The sequence below is a fragment of the Sinocyclocheilus anshuiensis genome, unplaced genomic scaffold, assembly GCF_001515605.1.
Source record: "Sinocyclocheilus anshuiensis isolate Anshui unplaced genomic scaffold, SAMN03320099.WGS_v1.1 scaffold330, whole genome shotgun sequence".
Taxonomy (NCBI): Eukaryota; Metazoa; Chordata; class Actinopteri; order Cypriniformes; family Cyprinidae; genus Sinocyclocheilus; species Sinocyclocheilus anshuiensis.
Window position 1 is genome coordinate 2,546,548 of NW_015547689.1, and position 24,958 is coordinate 2,571,505.

Sequence of the window (24,958 nt, forward strand, 5' to 3'; positions counted from 1 at the left end):
CGCACACTGAATATCAATAATTATTAAAAAAAGTTGAAATTTTGATTTTCGCGCACAACAGTATGCAAAAAACTTTCTATGCTAACGTTAGCCAATAGATAATTTTAGCTATAACTCTTGAATGGAATGAGATATCTTCACCAAACTCGGTACACATGTGTACAAGCTCAATCTTTGAACAAATTAAAAAAAACGCGCAGCTCTGCCACTTGGTGGCGCTACATGACGGAAAAAAACATAAAAATTATGATAACTGCACAACCGTTGGTCCGATCGGCTTGAAAATTGGTATGCAGTGTCATGGTCCAAAGGGGCACTCTATAAAACCTAAACAAAAACTCAAAACGTTACAAAACGTGGTGAAAACATGTGTCAGATGACTCTTAACAAGGATGCAAAGTTTCATGGAGATCGTACTATTCTCTAGACTCTCTAGGTCAATAATTATCAAACAAATGTTGAACATTTGCATTTGCACAACTATAAACCGGTCATTTTATAATATGTTCTTTAGATTGTGTACCCAAAGGCCTAAAATCCTAAAAGAAAGCCCACAATGTCTCTCAAAACTGTGTAAAATGATGCATAATTTCATATTTATCTCAAATAACTATATCTGCAACAAAATGTGTGTGCATGTATGTCTGTGTATGTGTGTGTCTGTTTGTGTGTAAGCATGTTTATTGAGTATTAATATAATAGTTTAATCATTTAATTTCTGTGTGTGTGTGTGTCTGTGTCTGTGAGCCTTTTCTCCATTTTGGATGTGTTTTACTGTCAGCCATACATCCAGGTTGGCCTAGACCCTAAAACATACCACCTTAAAGCCCTTCAAGTGCTTGAACCCCGGTCATTGCTGCTTGCAGCTATATTAATTTTGTTAAAATTAAGAGAAAATTAAACCGAATGTTGTTTTTGTGTAACAAAAAAACACCCTCTAAGTAAGATAATCTCTAAATAATTTCGGTGGAAATGTTGCCATTAAAATTCACGAATGGCAAGTAAAGATTTGTCCATGAATCTGCGTAACGGAAACAAGTCGTGTAAACGTCAAAAAAAAAAAAAAAAAAAAAAAAAAAATGAGAAATTTCATGAACTGCTGTCCCTTTAAAACATGACGCATATCTAAAAAAACTACATTTCCCATCGGCTATTGCAATACCGCCGCACACCAGTGGGGGCGCAATTGCATAAATTCTCCGTTTTAAATAGCCCTTTCCTGTTAGTGTTTTGTTGTCGAGTGCGTGGTGTGTGTATGAAGGAGTGAGAGAGCAAACGTGGTCACGGAGAAGCGTAGCATTTTAGCTAGTTTGCGAGTGTGAATGTAGTGTTATACAGGCTCAAATATTTAGTATTATTTATTTTTGTATGTAGTCAAGTTTGCCACAAACGGACAAGGTAAATAATTATAGAAGGTAACGTTCAATTGATACTGAACTGCTGCTAACATATAAGTTACATTTCCCGGTTAAATTTGAGCTAAACTGTTTTATTCTTTTGCTTTAAGGTGCAAAGACACTATTTGATAAAGGCAGCTGGCTGAATTAGTGATTGGCAGACTAGTGTTGAAAATGTCCTTGGGCAGTCGGAAGACCACCAGTCAGGCAATTCCGACCACCAGACGAGTCACAATCAACGATGCGGCCCATATGCCTCATAATTACTCTACAACGCCCGGAGGGACCCTTTTTAGCACGACTCCTGGAGGTAAATGTCACAAACTTGCAGATAAATCGTTTGGGGGCATTCGCAGCTGCATGCATTGGTTTTGTTTTGATCGCGACATAGCGATGCATCTCAGAGCACGCGCACCGCTCGCATTGTCTTTGTGTGCTTGACAGACCGCGGTGCGCGTGCTCATAAAGCTCCAAGCCTGTTTGTCTTATTGTTTGCCTTTTAACTGTACCTGTGAATGGGGTAATACATTCGGGAATGTTATCGACACGACGAGAAGAACATTGTTTTATTGACACGACGGCAGCCGTTAAAAGTCTTGTATTTGTTTTGCTAAACAATGCTCTGCTGGTTTTCTTAGACGTTGGAATGTTAGAAATAATGTTCTAATATGCTTAAATTATACAATTCTAAACGTAGAAATAGGAATTGATTGATTAAAATATGAAATGTAATACTTATACATTCTAATTAAAAGGTTATTTCATTACTGACCCTTCTGACCATTTACATTTTTTTTTTAATTTCTTTTATGGCATTAAAATCACTTAAAGGGATAGTTCACCCAAAAATGAAAATTGGATGTTTATCTGCTTACTCCCAGGAAATTTTCATTTTTGGGTGAACTATCCCTTTAAGATGACATCATGGCCTTGAACCCCCTTCAAGTGTATTTTGGACAGACTGGTATGGTGTTTTAATATGCGTGATATTAATGAAATGTTTACACTTTTTGAAGATTAAGTAAAATTTTCTTGTTCTTCTTTTTTTTTTTTTTTTTTTAAAGGAAAAATATCATGTTTTTTTATAGCTGAGGAAAAGTCTGGCTGATGCACTTTAGCAATTGTGAAAAATAGAAACATTCTATCATGTCTTTTCATAATTATTTATTTTGTATGTTTTATTATGTACATTGTGGATTTTGTCATATGACAGATTGTAAACAGTCGACAAAAGAGGATGTGAAGGCTCTCAAGGCATGTGACTTTGTTGGTTTCCCATTGTAAAAGGCCACTTCTGCTTTTCTAGTGCATAAGGACGACTATTCTTATTATTTTAAACAGTGTATCAATCACTGTTTGTATAGATTATCAGTTGAGCTGCGATGTACATCATGGGACTCATTAGGTGCATGATATATTGCTCTTGGGATTTTTTGTCGTGACTTTTTGTTGGTTAAATGGTGCTGCATCATGTTTATCACTTCTGTTGTCATTGGTGTGCATGCTTCATTACTATGCTGAAACCAGTGTGTTATGTTTATAAGTGTTTCAGGCTATTGTTTATACCATAATGCACTCATTAGCTTTACCTCACTGAGTGAATGTAGTTCAAGGATATGTGTGTGTGTGTGTGTGTGTGTGTGTGTGTGACGGTTCACAGTAGGTTCAACAGGTTTGATAGGAGGAGAGCTGATAGTATGTTCTCACTACTCCATTTCAGCTTGTTGGCTTGTGCATTTCTGTTATGATAAGGAAAAAATTTAATGAAAAATAGGTTGTCAAACGTTGACACTTTACAAGGCTCAACTTTTAACGATGCAACTCTTGAATGTTGTAAACTGCACAGCTTTAGACATGTTTGGGTTGAATGTAACCCGCAATACTAACATGGCACAGACTGAAAGCACCTGAATGTCCTCCAATTTTTTCACAGGCTTGTCAGTAAACTTTGCTCTTGCAGCCTGTTATAGGACTGGTGTTTCCTTCCCATAATATAATCTTGATTTGATTACTAAATTATTATATAGGCACCCGGATCATCTATGACCGAAAGTTCCTGCTGGACTGTCGCAGCTCCCCGTTGGCCCGCACACCGCCCCGCTGCCTCCCTGACATTCCGGGGGTGACCAGTCCTCCTTCGGTCACCATGAATAATGACAAGGCCTACTCCAAACAAACTGTCAATAATAACAGCATCAGCCCCCCAGCGGACAAGAGCGCAGGTAAATGTGCACTTAAGCTAAAATTTGTTATTAACCATGTAAAGCCTGACATGTAAAATAATGACATTTTATAATATTTATAATAATAAAATATAATGATAACAATAAAATGTATATTCTTTTATAATAAAATATTTATATTATTTTACAATACAATTTATAGTGTACATTATTATTTTTTTTAAATGGAACAGTTTATTGACCCTTTAAACAAAATACCTAAAAAATCTTAGTTTGCTCTTTTTTTTTTTTTTGTATATGATGTAAGAAAATATGGAGCTTATACTCGAGGAGGAAAAAACAACTCCGCTTTATTCAGAGACCCAAGCATGCAAAAGCATGCATTTTGGTGCAGTTGCTAATATTTATACATATGTAAATGATGTATCATATTTAATGCTCACATTTTAACATGATTTTTCTAAAAAAAAAAAAAAAATGGTGTAGGGATAATCAAATAAGTCTAAATGTTCATCTTGAAATATCACTAACAATATAAATTGTATTCTTAGGTTTACTTAATAAAAATCATGAAAGATTTCACAGCAAAACGACATGTATACCATGAACTGAAGGCCTTTTACTTGCTAAAAAAGTATAAATTATCAATCTGATGACAGAAGGCATGTAGTAGATTGTGTACAACAGATTTTTCAGCAAGGTTTTGATTGTATTGATAACTCGGAGGGCTTAGAAATTTGCGTATCAAGTGTAATGCAGTAGGCTTTATAGGGTTAAAAATACATTAAACAAATCTTCATTTTCTGATTTCAAGGGGACGATGCCCAGTTTGAAATGGATATCTAACTACAACAGAGGACCTGCTACACGGAGGCGACAACTGTAACAAATACTGCTGTGATGGTAACTGTTCCCTGAGAGGATAAATGCACAGAAGACTTCTCCTTCCATGTCATCTGTCTTTTTTTCTTTCATTTAGCTGCTGTTTAAATGATATTTTCTTTTCCTATACTGATGCTGTCATTCAAGATGCGCACAAAGCCATTACTTTAGATTCTCGACATCAGCTAACTCTGTTGTGCCTGAAAGAGCCACTATCTCAGATGTCAGATAGTGCATCCCAAGCACATCGATGCAGCTCTACTTCTGCCTAAGACATGGAAGACATCTCACAGGCCACCATGTGACACTGTTTGTATGATACAGATTTGTGTAGTTTGAGAATGGTCAGTAGAGGGAGCAACGGTTCTCTTCTTGGTGATATTTTCATCAAGAATCATGTGGAGGAAATCCAGATGCCAACTATAAATGTAGCAAACCACAATCAGTGAATTTGACCACTTTCCATTTGGCATTGATACTTTTGTAATGTAAAATCTAATTTATGTTTATCCTGATGAGTATGTTCACCTAAAGTGTCATCCAACAAAATGTACATTTGTTTTTTTTTTTTGTTTGTTTTGCTGTGAAGTTCTCTAAAACTGCCCTGTTATTTCTGAGACATTTAAGCATAAAAAAATCAATAAACACCAGAGAATTTATGTTTTCCTTATTCATCTGCTGCCGATTTAAAAAAAAAAACACAAAATACATTTATTACATTATGAAATCACTTTATTAAATTTGGTAATTTACATACTCTACTATTTACAAATTAGGCAAACACACAAAGCTTTCAAAAATAGCATTAAGTAATCCAGGTGCCTCAGTGCAGGATACCTCATGAAAGCAATTTTTCTTCATTTGTGCTTAAATATGTATTTCTGGATTTAAGGAACATATCCAAAGTGCTAGAGTTGAGTTAATTTTGGGTTTGGCGACTCAGTGGCAGCCACATTCTCCTACAACCATCCCTTCATGGTGTCTCGTGGCCATCTTGCCATTCTCATAGTAGAGCATTGAGAGTGGAGCCAGACGGGTGGGTACGCAGGACAAGCATGGGACGCGGTCTGGGTGGTGCAGCTTCAAAAGACTGCAAATGAGAAGACGACAATCATTAAGAGTCAGTCTAGCAAAGAGTAAACATTTTAATTGCAACTATTTCAAAGATTTAGAGATTCTTACCTGCATGTAGGCATGGTTGGTTGGGGTGAAGTTCTCATCTACAGGTGTAGGACAGCTACCTTCACAACGATGGGCATTGTAACGCTTCGGATAAACAATCCAGTCGCTCCAACCAATCTGATCGAAGTCCACCCACATATCCACCTTCATGCAGAGAGATTTCTTCTCCCCTTCTTGCGAAACACCTGGAATCAAACTGGCTGCTGCGTCACGCACTCTGTCTTCAGTCCGGTGGTTCCTCCTGTGACGCCGAAGCACAGGTTCACCATCACTGGCCCGGTCCAGAGCTACGTACTTGGAGTGCTCTGCCGTCTGGATGAGGGTGGATGTTTTTGCCCAGTTCTGCTTGGAGTAAACCACCATCATGACCCTATTGGCTGTCAGATGCTGGATGTTCTCATGCCCTTCGCCCTCAGATCTTGCAGGCATCTGAATGGGTTCCTCTGAGAACACGCTCTCATCTTGGTGGAACCTGTACTTGAGCAGCGTTGTGATGTTGAAGACCCTCCAGGAGGAATGGGAGGTTGAGTTAATTGGTTTGGCTTTCACAGTGCCGAGGTGAATCCTTACTTCGTCGCAGGGGCTTCGGTCGCACTCACGTTTGAATGCGTGATAGATGTCCACTTCCATCTCAGAGGCGAATTCTGGAAGGCGAATGCGAAGCTCAGACCGCTGGACCTTGTCGCTTGCTGATATGGAGGACATGTCAAATGTCACGGCTAGTTTGTCACCAACCTGATGACAACCTGAAAAATATATGGACAATAAATTAGTGACTGGTCAAAGGACAGACAGTTAAACGTTCTAGAAAGGATAAGTGATGTGTGGTGCTTAATTATCTTGAAAGATGTTTTCACACATGGCCACATTCGGGACAAGCAGTTAATAAAGTAGAATGTTCTTATTGTTTAGATGTGTATTGCTGCCCAAGTCACTTTGAAACAGACGTCTTGAAGCTAATACACACGCTAACTAATAAGAATAATACATGACTTGGCTAATAGCCTAGAACCAGCTAAACTACCTATCAAATTATTTTCCCCTGGGGTCTTGTATAAACCTGAAGAGATTTGTTTTGCGATAATGACCGGCGGGTGATTTTACATATTGCCACTTAACACAGGGCTACTTACTAACTAAACAAACAAACAAATAAATGTAAATAAAGCAATGTTTTAAATTATTTCTTCTTTTTTTACTCGTGGAGGTAACACGAGTTCTGTAAGAATACAGTTAGTCTATACAACAATCATCATTCGCGATGAATGACCACTGAATGCAGCGACTGACCGGTGCAAAAAAAAAACAACATAAAATGTCCCTTATATAGTTCATCTTAATTTATTAATAATATAAATTTAATTCAGTTGCATATATCATTCTTAACATCTAAAATGTCTAAAAAGTAAACAAAATACCTATTGGCTATTGTAAAACGTTAAAATAAAACGTTTAAAATTAATTAAAAAAGAATAATAAAAAAAATATGCATACTCTTCGCAACGAGACTCAAGACCGAATCGGACTCGTAAAGAGTTGGATTTTCATGGCTCATATGTTTGTCGTCTCCCGTTAGAAAGGTCCTGTAGAGGTGCAGCATATACAGCGGATATCTGTTCGTATGTCAGCTGTGACCCGCCTGACCTCCGCCGTTCTTTCCAGGTGCTCGCATCCTACTCCTGAACGCCTCGTGGAATCCAGGAAACGACGCCGTGGAGCTCACCAGACAGACCCAGAGCGCGAGAACTGCGCTCAAGACCCCGCAGACAAACCGCCTCATGTCAAACCTAGGTTATGATCCACCACGCTGAGGAGGAAGACTGTCCCTGAGATCCTTCTCCTACACCGTCCTCTGGAAAGTGAACTTCATGAGTGTTGGCTGGCCATCGAAATTCACTTATAGAAACTTGCAGTCTTTTGATGGTCTGTGAGGTCCTTTGGGTCTTCGATGTGCCCCTGTGATCCATAAAGGGATACATGTCCCTGGGTCGTAGTGTATCGAAACCAACAGTCTTTTGTGCGTCAAAAGGTGTGAAAACATTCATTCTTCTCGAGCGCCGTGTATTGGAGGTCCTTTTGAAAATGTACTTAAACAATAATATTAGTGGACTACATTTGTTCATCAATGTCACTTTGATTAAAAGGAGAAAAACACCCCGACTGCTGGATTATCTCAGTTTGAATGAAAATAGAGGAAATCAATTTGTTTCTGTCTTTTCGTTCTATCAGAAGAACACAGTAATTATGTCATTGAAAATCTCCACATTATTGTAACAGCAAACATTTTTCATATGTTACCGCCTCATTTGGCTAGGCTAGGCTACTTGATTTTACAAATTAGGCTACAGCATGTTATGACAATATTCTTGTGGATGATTGTTATCGACTCCAGGTAAACCTGCCTCTTCATAAGGGGGCGACGTATTCATGTAGCCTAAATATAAAACATATTTAATATTTATATAGGTCTATTGTATTTAACGACCGGTATGTTAATCAAATACAACATGATAAAATGTTTTATTATTTTTATAAAATGATTTTTTTAAATTCAGCATTAGCAATTCGTGACCTTATAGCCTACCATATGAGCAATGAATTATTAAATGTAGGCCTATTACCTCCAGACCAAAAAGAAATAGGCCTAACTTATTTTGAACCTGTGCGAATATTTCCAGTCATGTTTTGGATAATGTTTGCATTCTGGAATCATACAGTAAGAATCTTGATTGAGAAATTAAAGGGAGTAATAAGAATTATAGAGACATTTCAGTTTGCTAAATAATATGTAGGTCTGCTGATACCTCAGGGCTGCGTTCAGCTCCGACAAAACGTTTTTTAAATGGAAACGGTGGTGTGTGGAACACCCTGTTCTATGGACGCAAGAGTTGCAACTATGGCAGCTGAGAAGGCCATTCTTTGTGTTCTTTTTGAAGAATTTTCGGAGCCTGATGAAATCGGTATAAATACGTGTTTAATACTGCAAAATACGCTCGATGTTACAATCACTGCCCTTGTCATCCAGAATAAAAGAGATCATCCCAATTGAGTGAAGGGATTTGTGGAAACTGTGGTTCCTAATTATTGTGATCCAACATTTGCCTCGCATTTATCTATATTTGTGCTCTTATTATTTCAGTTATTTTACCTTTAATGTAAATAATCGTGTGCAAACAATATACTGTACTTGCTCTTGTGAATTTATTTTGATGTTAATTACATTGTGCCAGCTGTCTCTTTAATACCTCGTGGTTTATATACATGCTGCTGCTGATTGGGCTGACATGTTTGACACACCCACCAAACAAGAGAAAACGTATCTCAAACCCCCGTTTCCAGGAAACATGTTGTTCAACCCCGATACCGTAGCAAAATGTTGCGCACCGGTTTGACCTTGAACGTGCCCCAGGCGTCGTGACTGACGTCACTGTAAAGCCACTTAAAAGAAATGAAAGTCAAAAACATCAGATATCATCTGACAATTGCGCATCATGCATAACACATTTCTGAGGAGCATCTACAGGACCCCATTCATTCATTCATTCATTCTTTCCACATGTATTAAATAATCTTATCCAACAGGGGGCGCTGCCTTCAAAGCTTCACCTTTTCTCGAACGCCAAGTTGTCTCTCCAATATGGTTTGCCAAATCGTAGACAAAGTGATAAAGAATTCTCTCTGTAGACGACACAGTAATTATGTCATTGAAAATCTCCACATTATTGTAACAGCAAACATTTTTCATATGTTACCGCCTCATTTGGCTAGGCTAGGCTACTTGATTTTACAAATTAGGCTACAGCATGTTATGACAATATTCTTGTGGATGATTGTTATCGACTCCAGGTAAACCTGCCTCTTCATAAGGGGGCGACGTATTCATGTAGCCTAAATATAAAACATATTTAATATTTATATAGGTCTATTGTATTTAACGACCGGTATGTTAATCAAATACAACATGATAAAATGTTTTATTATTTTTATAAAATGATTTTTTTAAATTCAGCATTAGCAATTCGTGACCTTATAGCCTACCATATGAGCAATGAATTATTAAATGTAGGCCTATTACCTCCAGACCAAAAAGAAATAGGCCTAACTTATTTTGAACCTGTGCGAATATTTCCAGTCATGTTTTGGATAATGTTTGCATTCTGGAATCATACAGTAAGAATCTTGATTGAGAAATTAAAGGGAGTAATAAGAATTATAGAGACATTTCAGTTTGCTAAATAATATGTAGGTCTGCTGATACCTCAGGGCTGCGTTCAGCTCCGACAAAACGTTTTTTAAATGGAAACGGTGGTGTGTGGAACACCCTGTTCTATGGACGCAAGAGTTGCAACTATGGCAGCTGAGAAGGCCATTCTTTGTGTTCTTTTTGAAGAATTTTCGGAGCCTGATGAAATCGGTATAAATACGTGTTTAATACTGCAAAATACGCTCGATGTTACAATCACTGCCCTTGTCATCCAGAATAAAAGAGATCATCCCAATTGAGTGAAGGGATTTGTGGAAACTGTGGTTCCTAATTATTGTGATCCAACATTTGCCTCGCATTTATCTATATTTGTGCTCTTATTATTTCAGTTATTTTACCTTTAATGTAAATAATCGTGTGCAAACAATATACTGTACTTGCTCTTGTGAATTTATTTTGATGTTAATTACATTGTGCCAGCTGTCTCTTTAATACCTCGTGGTTTATATACATGTTGCTGCTGATTGGGCTGACATGTTTGACACACCCACCAAACAAGAGAAAACGTATCTCAAACCCCCGTTTCCAGGAAACATGTTGTTCAACCCCGATACCGTAGCAAAATGTTGCGCACCGGTTTGACCTTGAACGTGCCCCAGGCGTCGTGACTGACGTCACTGTAAAGCCACTTAAAAGAAATGAAAGTCAAAAACATCAGATATCATCTGACAATTGCGCATCATGCATAACACATTTCTGAGGAGCATCTACAGGACCCCATTCATTCATTCATTCATTCTTTCCACATGTATTAAATAATCTTATCCAACAGGGGGCGCTGCCTTCAAAGCTTCACCTTTTCTCGAACGCCAAGTTGTCTCTCCAATATGGTTTGCCAAATCGTAGACAAAGTGATAAAGAATTCTCTCTGTAGACAACTAAAATATCGACTGCGCATCATTGCATCGCTCATTTCTCCCGACACGGCCCGTGTGGTGTGTTGACAAGCGTTGCGCTAATTCTGAGTGCTCAGGTGAGATTCATATGACGGATGGAATCATATCATATGATATGATGATTCCAACCTGTGAGGTAGCCTACACACACACACACACGCATTATTTCCCGTCACAGAATTGAAGCAGACCAGCTGTGAATGTCAGTGGCAATCTCACACATAGTAACACTGATAAGCAAGACAGAAATTGGCACTGAGCCTTCTCTTCCCACACTCAGTTATCACATACAGAGTCATTTGATGCTAATAAGTATCAGATCTTATACATTTATTCCCCATTGTTTTGTAAGATGTCTTTGAATTGTGGCTTGAAATACTTTGTTTTCTACTAAAATACTTTTTGTGTATATATGCATATCTATCTATCTATCTATCTATCTATAACTACCTATCTACAGTATTGTTTTCTCGACAGTTTCTTGCTGTGAACAGTATGTTTCTGTAGATTTAGTTGTTTTACAGTATTTTTTTAACTGTATTCTCAATAGCTTTGTACGAGGGGTGTTTCTAGATATTTGAAAACATCTGGGGCTGAGGCCAAAACATCAGGGGCTAATTAGGGGGGAGGGGTAAGCAAGAAAAAGTGTTTTGCAAGAACCTTTTTATGTAATAGTTTAACAATAAACACAAATTAACAAAAATAATATGCAACTTTATACAATTTCATTCAGTCCCATCATTTTTCTGACTCCTCCCATCATTTCACAGTCTTGTTACTAAAAAGGTGCTCATTGAATTCATTACTTTTTCTCTCTCACACAGGTAGCCTACTCCACACAATGTTCTCTTTTACAGCTTGTGTGTGAAACAGTGCCATGTACATCTAAGGACCAATAGAAAGGCACCATAAAAACAGTCCACACTCTGCAGTACATTCCAAGTCTTTTAAGCAGAGCATTGTCATATGGACTGATATTATGGTAGGTATTTAACGTTAGTCATATTAAACTGTCCCTCTAAAAGATAAAAAATTCTAATCTAATAAAAATTCTTCTAAATTATTCACTATTTGTCATATAAACCAGAAATTACCAATTATAATGTAAAAAAGTATGCCAGTCATTCATTAATGTTAAGTATAATAATTTTAATAATAAAAAAATAGCATTTTTATTTCTGAATTGTGTTATATGTTAGCTGGTGGGTTTATGGTTACGGTCATAGCGATCGAGATAGGAACGCAATATATCCGCAAGACACAGACAGTACATTGTGCGGCAGAGGTTGTATCGTTTCATCGTATCGTGTTTGTATGGGGAGAGAGAGCAAGCACAAATCTCGGATTGCACCATCCAGTCGTTGTATGGGCCGACCACCGAATGGGTTCAGAAGCATACAGTATGTGCATATTTGCGCTCAGACTGTGATTTCTGTCTTTTCACAGACAAGTAATCCTCCTCGCTGTCACTACAATGACATAGGGAAATAATTAATTTATACCATTAATTCATAAATGTTTCTCTTTTTTTTATCACGCAGACTGCACGTCTCCCCTCTTATGCTCTTGCGCCACCACACTTTGAAAACCGCTGCTTTATTCCACTTCGGTTTTGGTCTGGTTTGACCAGCTAACAGTGTAATTGTGACCCATACGTGAACAGGACCAGAGGGTAAAATTTAATTTGAGATGTTTTTCAATATACGAGTTTATGTTTGTAGAATATATTATTATTTGAATATGCCTGTGAGTGTGTGTTTTGTATGGATAGTTTGAAAAAGCTAAAAGGTACCTTTCTTCGTGTTCTGCCAAAAAGAAAGAATAGTCGTTTGATTCTTTTTTTGAGTCGCCATTGCCTTGATCTGTCGTCCACTCTGTGCTACACTGACCGTTGTTTTCTGACCGTTTTTTTTTTTAAATTGCTGTCTCGCTCAAGGGCTGTAAAATAGTCTAGGAGTAAGTCACGTGGTGAATGAGCGAGTGAGTGAGTGAGTGAGTGAGTGGAGAGAGATGTCAGTCAAAATCGCTTACTGTAAACAGCGACAGTGGCCAACTAAACGATCAACATTTACTTCATTTCTCATTTTCTCACATTTCCTCTGAAATCCTTGGCAAAATTCCTGGGATGTAAGGACAAAACATTCGGGGCTAGATTAAAATCATTCGGGGCTCGAGCCCCGAATGTTTAGCCCTAGCGACGCCCCTGACTTTGTACCATGTAGCCTATGTGGTGTACACACTGATCTATAATAAAACAACAGCACAAAAAGGAAAAAAAAAAACTATGCTGAAAAACTAAAAAAACACAAATTAAAATGTCAATGTAATTTGAGTGGTCATTTAAATATGTTAGGTGTGTTGCTGGATATGGTCATGTGACCTATGCTCAGATTAAATAAAGAAAATTACACAAAAACATACAAGTAAAAGAAAAAAGAAAGAAAGAAACGTTTCTACCAATATGATACATTAATATAAACAAACTAAGTAGCCTAAATACAGTGTTGGGAAGGTTACTTTGGAAATGTAATAGGTTACAGATTACAAGTTACCCTATTTAAAATGTAATAGTAGTGTAACTATTTCAATTACTTTATTAAAGTAATGTAACTGATTACATTTAAATATTTTTTGATTGCTTTTCTAAATTTTTAACAAATGTTTTCAAATGTTATTTTAATTTTCAAACATTTAAAGCAGTCACGGTTAACTTTACAGTAGGACTCAACACTAGTTAGTATCAGACTTTCAAAATCCTTCTTCACTTGAATTAAGATAATAATTATTTAATTTAAAGCACAGCCACCACAAAATCAGACTTTAGCAGCTATGTTTACTTTGAGATCATTCTGCGGTTAAATACAGATTTATGATCATAAGATATAGTTTAATACTAGCTTTTTGAAATCAAAATATTTGCATAGCCATGACAAGTAACACTGGCATCTAACAATGCTTTGGGGAAAAAAATAAAATAAAAGCATATACATAAACCCAAACAGGAAATAAAACAGTTATTGGATAAGCACGTGTCCTATTCTGAACTCCTTAAACATTGGTGTCTCATATTTTAGAGCAGTCGATGCAATTTGGGAAAGAAATAAATCAAATCTGTATGTGTGTGAAAATATTCAGATGTAACCCCCTTTGTAATCTTTAACATTTTCATAAGTAACTGTAATTTAATTACACATTTTTTCTTAGTAACTGTACCAGATTACAGTTATGTTTATTTTGTAATTAAATTACGTAATTAACTAATTTACTAGTTACTCCCCAACACTGCCTAAATATCAGATTCGACAAGAATCTATCTATCCATCCATCCATCAGGGTAGCTGTCTAGCCATCTATTGCTCTTTTTCTGCCATGCATTTGAAACTGGAGATCAGTGTGGTTGTTTATGATTGTGTATGTATGGTATGATATGGACGCTGCAGAAGTAGGTGACGCTGACCTGCTGTGACGGACACACCTTGCTTTGAGCAGACAGCCTAATTAATCGCCAGGGACCCTGATTGCTGTGAATCGGTTTGCAAAACAGGAAAAAACGGGAGCATGGAGAAGGAAAACAGAATCAAGCCCTTTGTGTGGGCGCTGGAAGAAAAGTGCACACTTGCGTTAGGGATGGCAACAAAACAAAAAGGCTATGAAATATGAAAGGGCCGCCTTTGTGTCATTTGAATAATGGGGATAATTACCCTCTGTCCAGCGAAGCACCTGCATTTGAAATAAGCCTTTGATACCAACTTAAATCCAGTGAGATGGTGCTGTTTGATTAAGATTTAAGCAGATGCTGTCTCTGCCTTTACAGCAGCTGGAGAGATCACTCTGTCAACAGACTGACTGCACACCTATTAATGCATATGTGATGATACATAGATATACACAACAAAAATGGGGTGGTGTAACGTATGCCTTGCTGCAAACAATATTTTGGAGGTTTAATAAACTTCATCTCATTATCAAAGTGCAGATAATGCGAGTCTTCATTATTATTATTATTATTATTTGCTAATTCTATCCAGACCTGAGACTTTCAAAGCAGGCAGGACATCATGTGTCTACAGATATCTCAGTATAAACAGATAGTCTTTAAGCCCCTACAAAGCTATCTCTTATAAATTCGGTTGCACTGCCAAGAATCCATAGATGAATCAGCGTCTCATTAAACCACAGTCCTGACATTGTTCGCTAGGAATGGCTTTTTTTCTGTCAGTCTGATAGCAGAAATTGCAGGGACACTGTAACACGAAGGCAATGAAATTGCTCAGAAAATAGACATGTTTTGTTATTTTTTATTCTCAAAGCATTGGAGGCAATACTGTATACTGACAAAGATCATTGTTGCTGGGGGGTTGAATCCCTCACCACAATGTGCTCCAATATGGACTCTTTGATTTCATTTTGACCATGGACAGGTCAATATTGCTTTAGGTTCAGAATCCATAATAAAACTGTTAAATTGATCCATGCTGTATCTTTAACTCTTGCTGAGAAGGCACAATATTGAAGTTTTCATTATTACAATAGCAAAATAGATCACACAGAGGAATGTGGATTCCAGTTAGCAGTGGAATCCTCTTTCATGCATAATTGACAGAAATGGAGCATTTGCCTCCAGGACAGGATAATGAGCATTTGTGTTTTTTTTTGTGTTTTTTTTTTAGAAATTTGGACAAAATGCATACTTCAAGATACTGCTGCAACATCTCTGTGCTGTTCCTTGATGCAATCAGAAATGAAAATTTCAAAGTTTGGATGTGGAAAGATTCAGAGAAAATCATGTAAAAATGGGGAAAGGTTCAGAGAAAATAATGTAAAAAGGTAAATGAATAAATAAAATAATAATAAAATTGTCACAAGATTAACCACATTAGTTTATTAATTATAATAAAAATCTATCCATCCATCTATCTATCTATCTATCTATACTTTTTGTTTTGTTTTTGAATGCTTTTATGCTTATAGCAAGGCTGCATTTATTATATTTTAAGAAGGGGGTTCCTTGCAGTGAACTCATCTTTTTTGGGGGTCCTAGGCATCAAAATGTTCAAAAACCTCTGATCTAGAATCAAGTCACTTTTCTAATTCTCAGCTCTCTCAAAAGAGCCCACAATCTAAAGCAGATTGGTAGTTTCATAACATTTAGCTGAGTTACAGAAATGGGTGACACAAACGGGTAAATAAAAGTTCTGGATTTCAGTCACATCCCATAGATGAAAGTGTTTGGCTTATTTTTAAGATCAAAGGCAGTTCCTTTCATTTAAAAGGTGTACTTCTCCACAAATTGGAACTCTTGTCTCACCAACCTTCCTATGATGTTTTAAACCAAAGATTTCAAGAACCCTTATGTCGTGTCCAAACAAATATCTTTAGAACCAGCGTGTAAATTGAGGTTTCTGTTCTATACTCAAAAGCGGCATGAATGTTCGACAGATAACAAGCTTTGCTTTCTGAAGGTTGAAGTGTGTTTGTGATATGTGTGCCACTGCAGTGGGTGATAATGCCACCTCCCAAAGCTGGCCAGGCAAACATCAGCATAGCAGTTTATCTCTGATTTTGCGCCACCACACCGCAGCTTTGGATCCAAATAGTTCTACTGCTGAATGTGGAAATAAATAAAGAAATAAACATTCTTTTGAGTAGAAGAGGCTTAGGAGAGATGAATTAGGCTTTCTTGGGTAAACTGTCAGTCTGGTTTATCATGCTACAGAGCTGTATCTATTTCTGCTTGTCAACAAATTTCGTTCTGATTGGCGGTGACAGTCTTAAATTTAGAGTTAAATCCAACAAAGCCTCTTGTCCTCAAGTTGTGGGGCAATGCTTACGTCAAACGCCGAAAAAGCAACATGTTTGAAAGACCTGCCGAGAAATGACAGAAATCTTCATTTAAGATTTTTTTTTAACAATCTGTAGGTTGGTGTATTGTTTCCCAAGGGTATTCTCTTTCTATTTTACTCTTATAATTGGCAGAGGAGACTGGAACAGTGATTTCAGAAGTCTCTTTGAACTTAAAAGATTTTCAGTGTGACTTTGTTGTAATACACCGGCAATTTTTTTCTTGCAGGGAAAATTTTGGAATCTTCATGGAATTTTTAAAAAGCTTATTTTAATATTAGAGCTGACACTTGAAAGTTGTCAACTTTAAAATGATCTAATAATTAAAAATAATTGTGTGTATATATATATATTTGTAGGGAAAATTACCATTTGTTGTCTGTTTTTAAGGCTTATTTTAATATTAGTATAATTAATATTAGTTATATTAATATTAATACCAAGGCAGACAAAATAATTTAATAGTTCTATCTTTTTTTTCATGCAGGAAAATTTTTTTTTTCTTTGGGATTTTTAAAGGCTTATTTTAGTACTAGGGCTGACATTTGAAATTTTTCTACTTTACAATAATTTTTATTCAAATAATTGTAATCCTTTTGTCTGGGACTTTTTAAGCGTATTTTAATACTAGGGCTGACATTTGAAAGTTTTCGACCTTAAAATAATTGGATAATTTTAAATAATAATAATAAAAAAAAATTCTTGCAGAGAAAAGTGTTGATAAAGGAAATGGGAAAATTACATTTTATATTCTTCCAAAGAATATTTATATTCTTCCAATACAAAAAAAAAAAAAAAAGCAAAAATTCAAAAGAGATGGCTGGAGCCAATACTAATAGATACTACTAGTTTTTTTAGTTGGCATTCATTATCATCATCTGTGATGACATCAATCAGCCAAAGGGCAAGGTAAGAGCACCCTCAGCTGTCGAAAATGACAGGTCTTCTCTCGGTTTGATTGCCGTCATCTCATACCGCCACAATAACAGCTGTGTGCACTACGTCTGTCTTTGAGAGAATGATCTGTTATCTGTCATGTCACAACTCTGGAGTCCGTTCTCCACAAAACAGTTTGTGCAGCAAATTGAAATTATCGAAGCATTGTTGCGGCAAAAGGAAGTTGCCAGCATGTAGCATATAGGTGACGCATGTCGATTTTTCAAGAGTGTTCTTTTGTATAATGTGGGGTTTGTGTCCCCTTCAGCACAGAAAATTACACCTGTGATTCAAGACTTTTATCTTGGTGATCTGTGTGGACTTCCTTCCAGAAATTACGTCAGAATGGTGAGTCATGGGACTGTGAACAGGTATAAAGCAGTCCTCCTGATTAAACGACGACATCTATCACTTGTCGGTTGAGCAAAGGCCAGGCTGAAGTGCATGTGAAGTGCTTCGATAATTTCTAACCTCAGTTCTCTTATAAATTCTTGCATTAAATGTCTATTTTTATAGCTAATATTGGACTGTTTTATCTTCTGGAGGCCGTGTTTATTGTCTGAGAGTGGTTTGTAGTCAGTGTGTTCAGATGCGTGTGGTCCATTGGAGAAATGATTAAAGATCTGTTGATTTGGGCATCTGTATCTCAGGTAGTTGAATGCCGTCGACCACATCACTCAGTGAGGCGGTGAGTGGATGTGACGTGCACCAGAGGGAAAGAACAGAAGACCAAATCAATATTCACTCATGTGAGCGCAGTAGCGGTACGGTGGTTCATACCAGACAGAGTGATAACACACTGCATGCAGACCTGGGTGAAATGAGTGGAAACGGGAGCATTTCGTATGTTTAAGGTGATTCAGAATGCTTATTTGTACATTTCGGTAATTATCAAAGTAAAGCTGATAATATTGATTATGAATAAATATAACTTTTGTCTTGTTTTGAATATTATAATATAATTTTGTAATAAATGATGATAAATACACCACTGTTCAAAAGTTTGGAGTCATTAAGATATATATTGAAAGAAATTCATATTTTTATTCAGTAAGGAAGGATTAAATGGGTCAAAAGTGACAGTGAATGCATTTATGATGGTACAAATGATTTCTATTTCAAATAAATGCTGCTATTTTGAACTTTCTATTCATCAAAGAATAAATGCATTTATTAATTAATAATCACTATTTCCACAAATAATATTATGCAGCACAACTGTTTTCAACATTGATAACAATAATAAATGTTTCTTGAGCAGCAAATCAGCATATTAAAATGATTTCTGAAAGATTATGTGACACTGAAGACTGGATTAATGACTGCTGAAAATTCAACTTTGCCATAACAGAAATAAATTACACGTTAAAATATATTAATACAGAAAACAGATATTTTATATTGTAATATTTCACATTATTACTGTTTATACTGTTTTTTTTTTATTATTAGTATTATTAAACAAATGCAGCCTTGGTGTCAAGCATATCTTGGTGAGTCGGTTTGCAAAACAATAAATAAATGTTTATTTTAAATAAAAACATACATTCTCAATATAATTTCTATATATCAAATTATGGGTTTTACAATATCTGGTCAATATAATGAACTGACGGACACACTCTGACTCGAGTCAAAAGACATCCACTGAATCCTGTTTCCTTTCAACCTCATGGGGCTTTCTCGGTTTACACTTGATCTGGCAAGACATTGATGATGCTGGTCAATCTCAGCATATCAAGCTGTGTGAGCTAGTTTATGGTCCCCTGATCACTCAAACGCTCCATGAGCCCACCGACTATAACACCTTAAAAATAGTCCAATCCCCAGAGGAAAAGAACAATTACATGGTTTGTGAGTATCTTCATCCCAGTGGCTTTAACAGTTTTTTTGGAGTTTGCTAGAATAAACACCAACACAATAGCTCTTCATACCGTGAGTAAATTCAAAACATTTCAAACTACTTTAAGTGATGTTGAAAGTATAGGTTGGTAAACCAAAACTTTGACAGAATCCTCTGGTGATGTGTGAACTTCTTTTGTTGAAGCTGGCAAAGTGCTGGATTAAACTGTGTCATGATGAATGGTTTTGTTGGAGGCAGGGCTACCTGCTTTCTCTCAGATATGTGTTTTGTTGCCCTTATTTACATCATTTTGAGAATTTTTGTTTATTGGCTCCCCTCAGTCCCTCTCTGACCCTTTCAAGCGCCAATATTAAAACCATGTGCAGGAAAACTGAATTAGATTTTTGACAGCTGTTCGAGGACAAGTGAGAACTGTTTGTGTTGTTTGAGTTATGTGATTTCTACAGCAGACCGCTGGGAAATACTAAACATAAATTCCCTTGATAGTCTCTAAAACGTACTAAATTATTTTTGTAAATGGTGTTTCTCTATATAAGCCACGAGAGACTGTATTACTGTATTATTTTACTACAGTTGTGAGGTGTTTTACGTTTACGTTTATTATTAAAGGAATAGTTTACCCAAAAATGAAAATTTACTTAGTCCATCCAAGATGTGGATGAGTTTGTTTCTTCATCAAAACAGATTTGGAGAAATTTAGCATTACATCACTTGCTCATCACTTGATCCTCTGCAGTGAATGGGTGCCGTCAGAATGAGAGTCCAAATAGCTGATAAAAACATTACAATAATCCACAATTAACATCTTGTGAAGGGAAAAGCAGCGTCTTTATAATAAACAAATTCATCAAGATGTTTTTAACTTCAAACCGTTGCTCCTGGCTAAAAAATGAGTCTAAAATATGAGTCTTCTATCCATAATATTACATTCTCCAGTGAAAAAGTCATCTTGTCCGAATCAGGAGAGAAATATGCACAGATCAAGCACTGTTTACAAGTTAAAACAGTTCTAAACAAGCATGTCAGTGGAGATTGATGTGAGAGGATAACAGGAGGAAGTGTTATTATGGATTATGGACTCATATTTTGGCCAAAGGCAATGTTTAAAGTTAAAACATGTTAATGATGGATTAATGATTTGTTTATGAGTAGGCATTACTTTAACATTTAACATTTATCACTGTCAAAATGTGAATTTTGCTGTGTTTTAGCAATGTAAGTCGCTAACAAGTACATAAAGACTACAACTCCCACAAAAGTAAAGTTTTGATTAATCAAAAACGTATATAGTTCTTATTTAGCAACTTGTGCTTAAAAAAAGAAAAACCTTTAAAATTCACGTTTAAAGTAATTCATGTTGTAGAGCAAAACATGAAAGTAAATAAATCCCCATAGGTACATTCCTAAAGGAAATTAGCTTTCCAGATTTACCTACAGATTGAAGTTAGGACTGCTGAGCTTTACAGTAATCTAAATAAACAATTCTACTAAGTATAGACTAATCATTATCCCAACTGTGAGTTTATGGTTGTGAATTTATCTGCATTTTACTATGGTTTCAAATACGGCTTATACAATCTAAATTTAGAGGCTGAATAATCAATTTTATGAAAACTATTTTAAAATGATTCCTACACTCTAAAAACTGCTGGGTTAAATGTAACCCAGCGCTGGGTTAAAAAGGGACAAACCCAGCTATTGGGTTGTTTTGACCCAGCGGTTGAGTTGTTTTGAACCCAACCGCTGGGTCAAAACAACCCAATAGCTGGGTTTGTCCCTTTTTAACCCAGCGCTGGGTTACATTTAACCCAGCAGTTTTTAGAGTGTAGGAATCATTTTAAAATAGTTTTCATAAAATTGATTATTCAGCCTCTAAATTTAGATTGTATAAGCCGTATTTGAAACCATAGTAAAATGCAGATAAATTCACAACCATAAACTCACAGTTGGGATAATGATTAGTCTATACTTAGTAGAATTGTTTATTTAGATTACTGTAAAGCTCAGCAGTCCTAACTTCAATCTGTAGGTAAATCTGGAAAGCTAATTTCCTTTAGGAATGTACCTATGGGGATTTATTTACTTTCATGTTTTGCTCTACAACATGAATTACTTTAAACGTGAATTTTAAAGGTTTTTCTTTTTTTAAGCACAAGTTGCTAAATAAGAACTATATACGTTTTTGATTAATCAAAACTTTACTTTTGTGGGAGTTGTAGTCTTTATGTACTTGTTAGCGACTTACATTGCTAAAACACAGCAAAATTCACATTTTGACAGTGATAAATGTTAAATGTTAAAGTAATGCCTACTCATAAACAAATCATTAATCCATCATTAACATGTTTTAACTTTAAACATTGCCTTTGGCCAAAATATGAGTCCATAATCCATAATAACACTTCCTCCTGTTATCCTCTCACATCAATCTCCACTGACATGCTTGTTTAGAACTGTTTTAACTTGTAAACAGTGCTTGATCTGTGCATATTTCTCATTTATTTATTTATTTTTTTAATAGTTCGGTTTAAGTGGAATGTGTGTTGGTCTGGACCATTTCTTCTGTGAGTGGTTATCAGATTTAGCTACACTTTCTTCAGGGCCAATGAACATGCTGATAGAAGTGTTCTAATTATCTTGAAAGTGATTCAGTGATGAGCAGTTACCCTGTTAGTCATTCCATTTACATTTTTCAGTGTTTCTTTGGGCAGCCAATTAGGAGGGTTGCAAAGTAGGTGCATAATAAGAAGCCAATCAAGCCAAACCTATCATTATTTGCTTAATGGGAAGAAGGATTTTAGTTTTGCAGTTTTTTCACTTTGACATACAGTATAATTGCTCGTCGCAATGTGGAACCCCCCCCCCCCCCCCCACAAACAAGCTTAATGGGAAGAAGGATTTTAGTTTTGCCATTTTTTTTCACCTTGACATACAGTATAATTGCTGATCGCAGTGTGGAAAAGTGCCAAACATCATAATTTTCAATATGTTCTTGGGCCAAAGAGCACATTTAAAACACATCTGTGAGCTTCCATTGTCAAATACGCTTAGACAGATTGACCTATACAGATGCTGACTCTTGTCTTTAGGCTGTGAAATAATTTCATAATTGTTTTCCACCCGCTAATCATTACAGTGTGTTTGTGCTAAAGCAAGGCGTGGGGTTGTGTGTGTTGGGCCGGCTAAATGTCAAACTGTCATGCTGATTAACAAAATGCAGAAAACTGATTTATATTCTTCTGTATCCGTTGTGCCACTAGCCGTAATTGGAGTGAGCTTTTGGATATGAGTAATTGGCATATGCATTCTAACAGGTCATATATTCTTATTATCTCCAATGAAAATGGATTATAAATATGATTTAATTGACTACTTTGCCCTTTTTATCTCTGAAAGTGCGCTATTATCTTAAAAATGTGCATTAATAGTTGCAGTCCATCTATCGTATTTTAGAAGTATCCTCTCTTTTATCACCGCTGGATGAAATTTCATTGTGTGAACTCTTGCCTCTGTGACAGTTGCCAAAGGACATCTCCAGAGAGGTTTATAGCATGACCTTGGGGCATAAGTTTTGAATATGGAAATTGCTTTCCTTTTTAGGCCTTGATTAAGTGGCCTTGCACACAGCATTCTATGCCTATTAAGTATTTAATGTCCATGTAATGTATGCTCTTATTAAATACCTCTGATGAGTTCTGAAACCTCATAATGAATTTGACACAGTGGCCATGAGCTTCTGTGAAAATTAGCTGTTCACTCTAATGTCTGATCCTCGTCCATTACATGTCCAGCTGTGGTTAGTGGATCTAACCTGAGATTAAGTTACAGAGTACAGTGGATTTTGGACCTTGGCTGAAGGATTTAAATGTAGGTTATTTGTTTGGTGCATTATATTGTATATTTCCACTGTTGCAAGTGCTCAGATTTTAAACAAGTCAGGTTTTGACTAAAACTTGTATATAAACAAAGTTTTAAGTTTTTTAAAATTGTTTTCAACAAAGTAACAGTCTGTTACAAAATATGTTTACATTTTGAATATAGTTTTTTAGTTTTGTTATTTTAAATTTGCTATAATATATAAATATTTTATTTTGGGACGGGGGGTGATACACACATACACACACACATATATATAGTATATACCTATACTGTATATATCCATTTTTGTACCAAATATAATGAAAAATTATTCTATTATTACATCTTTTCACTATTAGTAAATTTTCACTGGTGGTTTCAGACCTTTTGACCCCACTGTACATGTAATTTATTATCATAGTGTTGTAATACACTCAGCATATAGGTTATAATTGCAATAATAAATGACATGCATACATTTTGATGGTGTTTGGTGGTCAGAAATTGCTTTTCTGCTCGATTCTTAGTGCTATAAGTTGAGAACTGCTCCCCCCTCCCTCTCTCTCTCTCTCTCTCTCTCTCTCTCTTTCTCTCTCACACACACACCACTTCTATTTGACTTACAAAGGACATAATGATAGTGAGCAAGTCCTTTTGTCACTGATGAGATAAATATTTATGAGGGGGCGTGGAGGCGATTGAACCGACTTTCTTTGGACCGAGGGGCTTCATTAAATGCCAGGGCAAATCACTGAGGCCATGCGACTGAGTGAGATCCACGTCTGAAGTTCAACGTGTGGGCTCTCTGAAGTGCCCATCAGTGGGCTGCTGTGTAGACATGTAAAAAAAATCTCCACATGCTGGTATCTTCATATCAAAGAGAGCTGATTACCACCAAATATTTCAAATTGCACTTCCCTCTTTCCCTTTTCAGCATCAAGGGTCCCTTCAATCCCATCGCGGCCTCTTTTCTCTTATTCTTCACTGACTTAAGTCCATGCACGGGGCCCTCAAGAACGTACGACAAATAGCATGAAATGAAGAACACATCTGTTGGTTCATTGCAATGTTGGTGAATTTACTGGACTGTAAAAATGAGTCAAGTAAATAATGCTGACATATAACTAAGATTTTCTTGATTGTATTGGTTTGTTGTTGCTATATATACTATTAAAAAGTTCTAACAACTTTCAGGAATAACTTTCAGTTTTCAATCAGTACTTGCTAGTAAATTTTACAAATAATTACAAAATTCTGTAAGTAACATTGAATTAAATGTGACATTTTGAATTAGAAACACTGAAATATTATTTTCTTATAGAACGTAAGCAATATATTTATTAAGCAATAAACTTAATTAACTCAATTATTTATTGTGTATTTATTTTAAATGGTGAAGTAATAGTGAATAGACGTGTGGTGACCTATACTCAGAAATTGTGCTCTGCATTTAACCGATGCATTTATCAGCATTTATCCATCCAAGTGTACACACACACACCGTGAACACACACCCAGAGCAGTGGGCAGCCATATTGCTGCCGCACCCGGGGAGCAGTTGGGGGTTCAGTGCCTTGCTCAAGGGTCTCACATCAGTCGTGGTATTGAGGGTGGAAGAGAGCACTGGTTATTCACTCCCCCCCACCAACGAACAA

General features: G+C 36.3%; 1 protein-coding gene, 1 long non-coding RNA gene and 1 pseudogene across 3 annotated transcripts in view; 2 read left to right on the forward strand and 1 right to left on the reverse strand.

Annotated features, from left to right (window-relative positions):
- Positions 1 to 15,438, forward strand: part of LOC107703568 (uncharacterized) — an 18,840-nt gene extending 3,402 nt beyond the window's left edge. Inside the window, exons 2-3 of the long non-coding RNA XR_001635843.1 lie at positions 15,357 to 15,360; positions 15,429 to 15,438. This is a non-coding gene — a long non-coding RNA (uncharacterized LOC107703568). The remainder of the gene's footprint in view (positions 1 to 15,356; positions 15,361 to 15,428) is intronic.
- On the forward strand, positions 1,218 to 5,112 carry eif4ebp1 (eukaryotic translation initiation factor 4E binding protein 1). 2 transcript variants are annotated; one of them, XM_016506245.1, is made up of 4 exons: positions 1,218 to 1,415; positions 1,508 to 1,707; positions 3,425 to 3,619; positions 4,395 to 5,112. In XM_016506245.1, the coding sequence occupies exons 2-4, from the start codon at positions 1,572 to 1,574 to the stop codon at positions 4,424 to 4,426; spliced, it is 363 nt and encodes a 120-aa protein (XP_016361731.1). In that variant the 5' UTR covers positions 1,218 to 1,415; positions 1,508 to 1,571; the 3' UTR covers positions 4,427 to 5,112. The 2 variants fall into 2 exon arrangements, with proteins under 2 accessions (XP_016361731.1, XP_016361730.1); XM_016506244.1 differs by having other exon boundaries at positions 1,218 to 1,398.
- Positions 5,402 to 7,441, reverse strand: LOC107703565 (nodal homolog; annotated as a pseudogene).
- Positions 15,439 to 24,958: the final 9,520 nt, after the last annotated feature.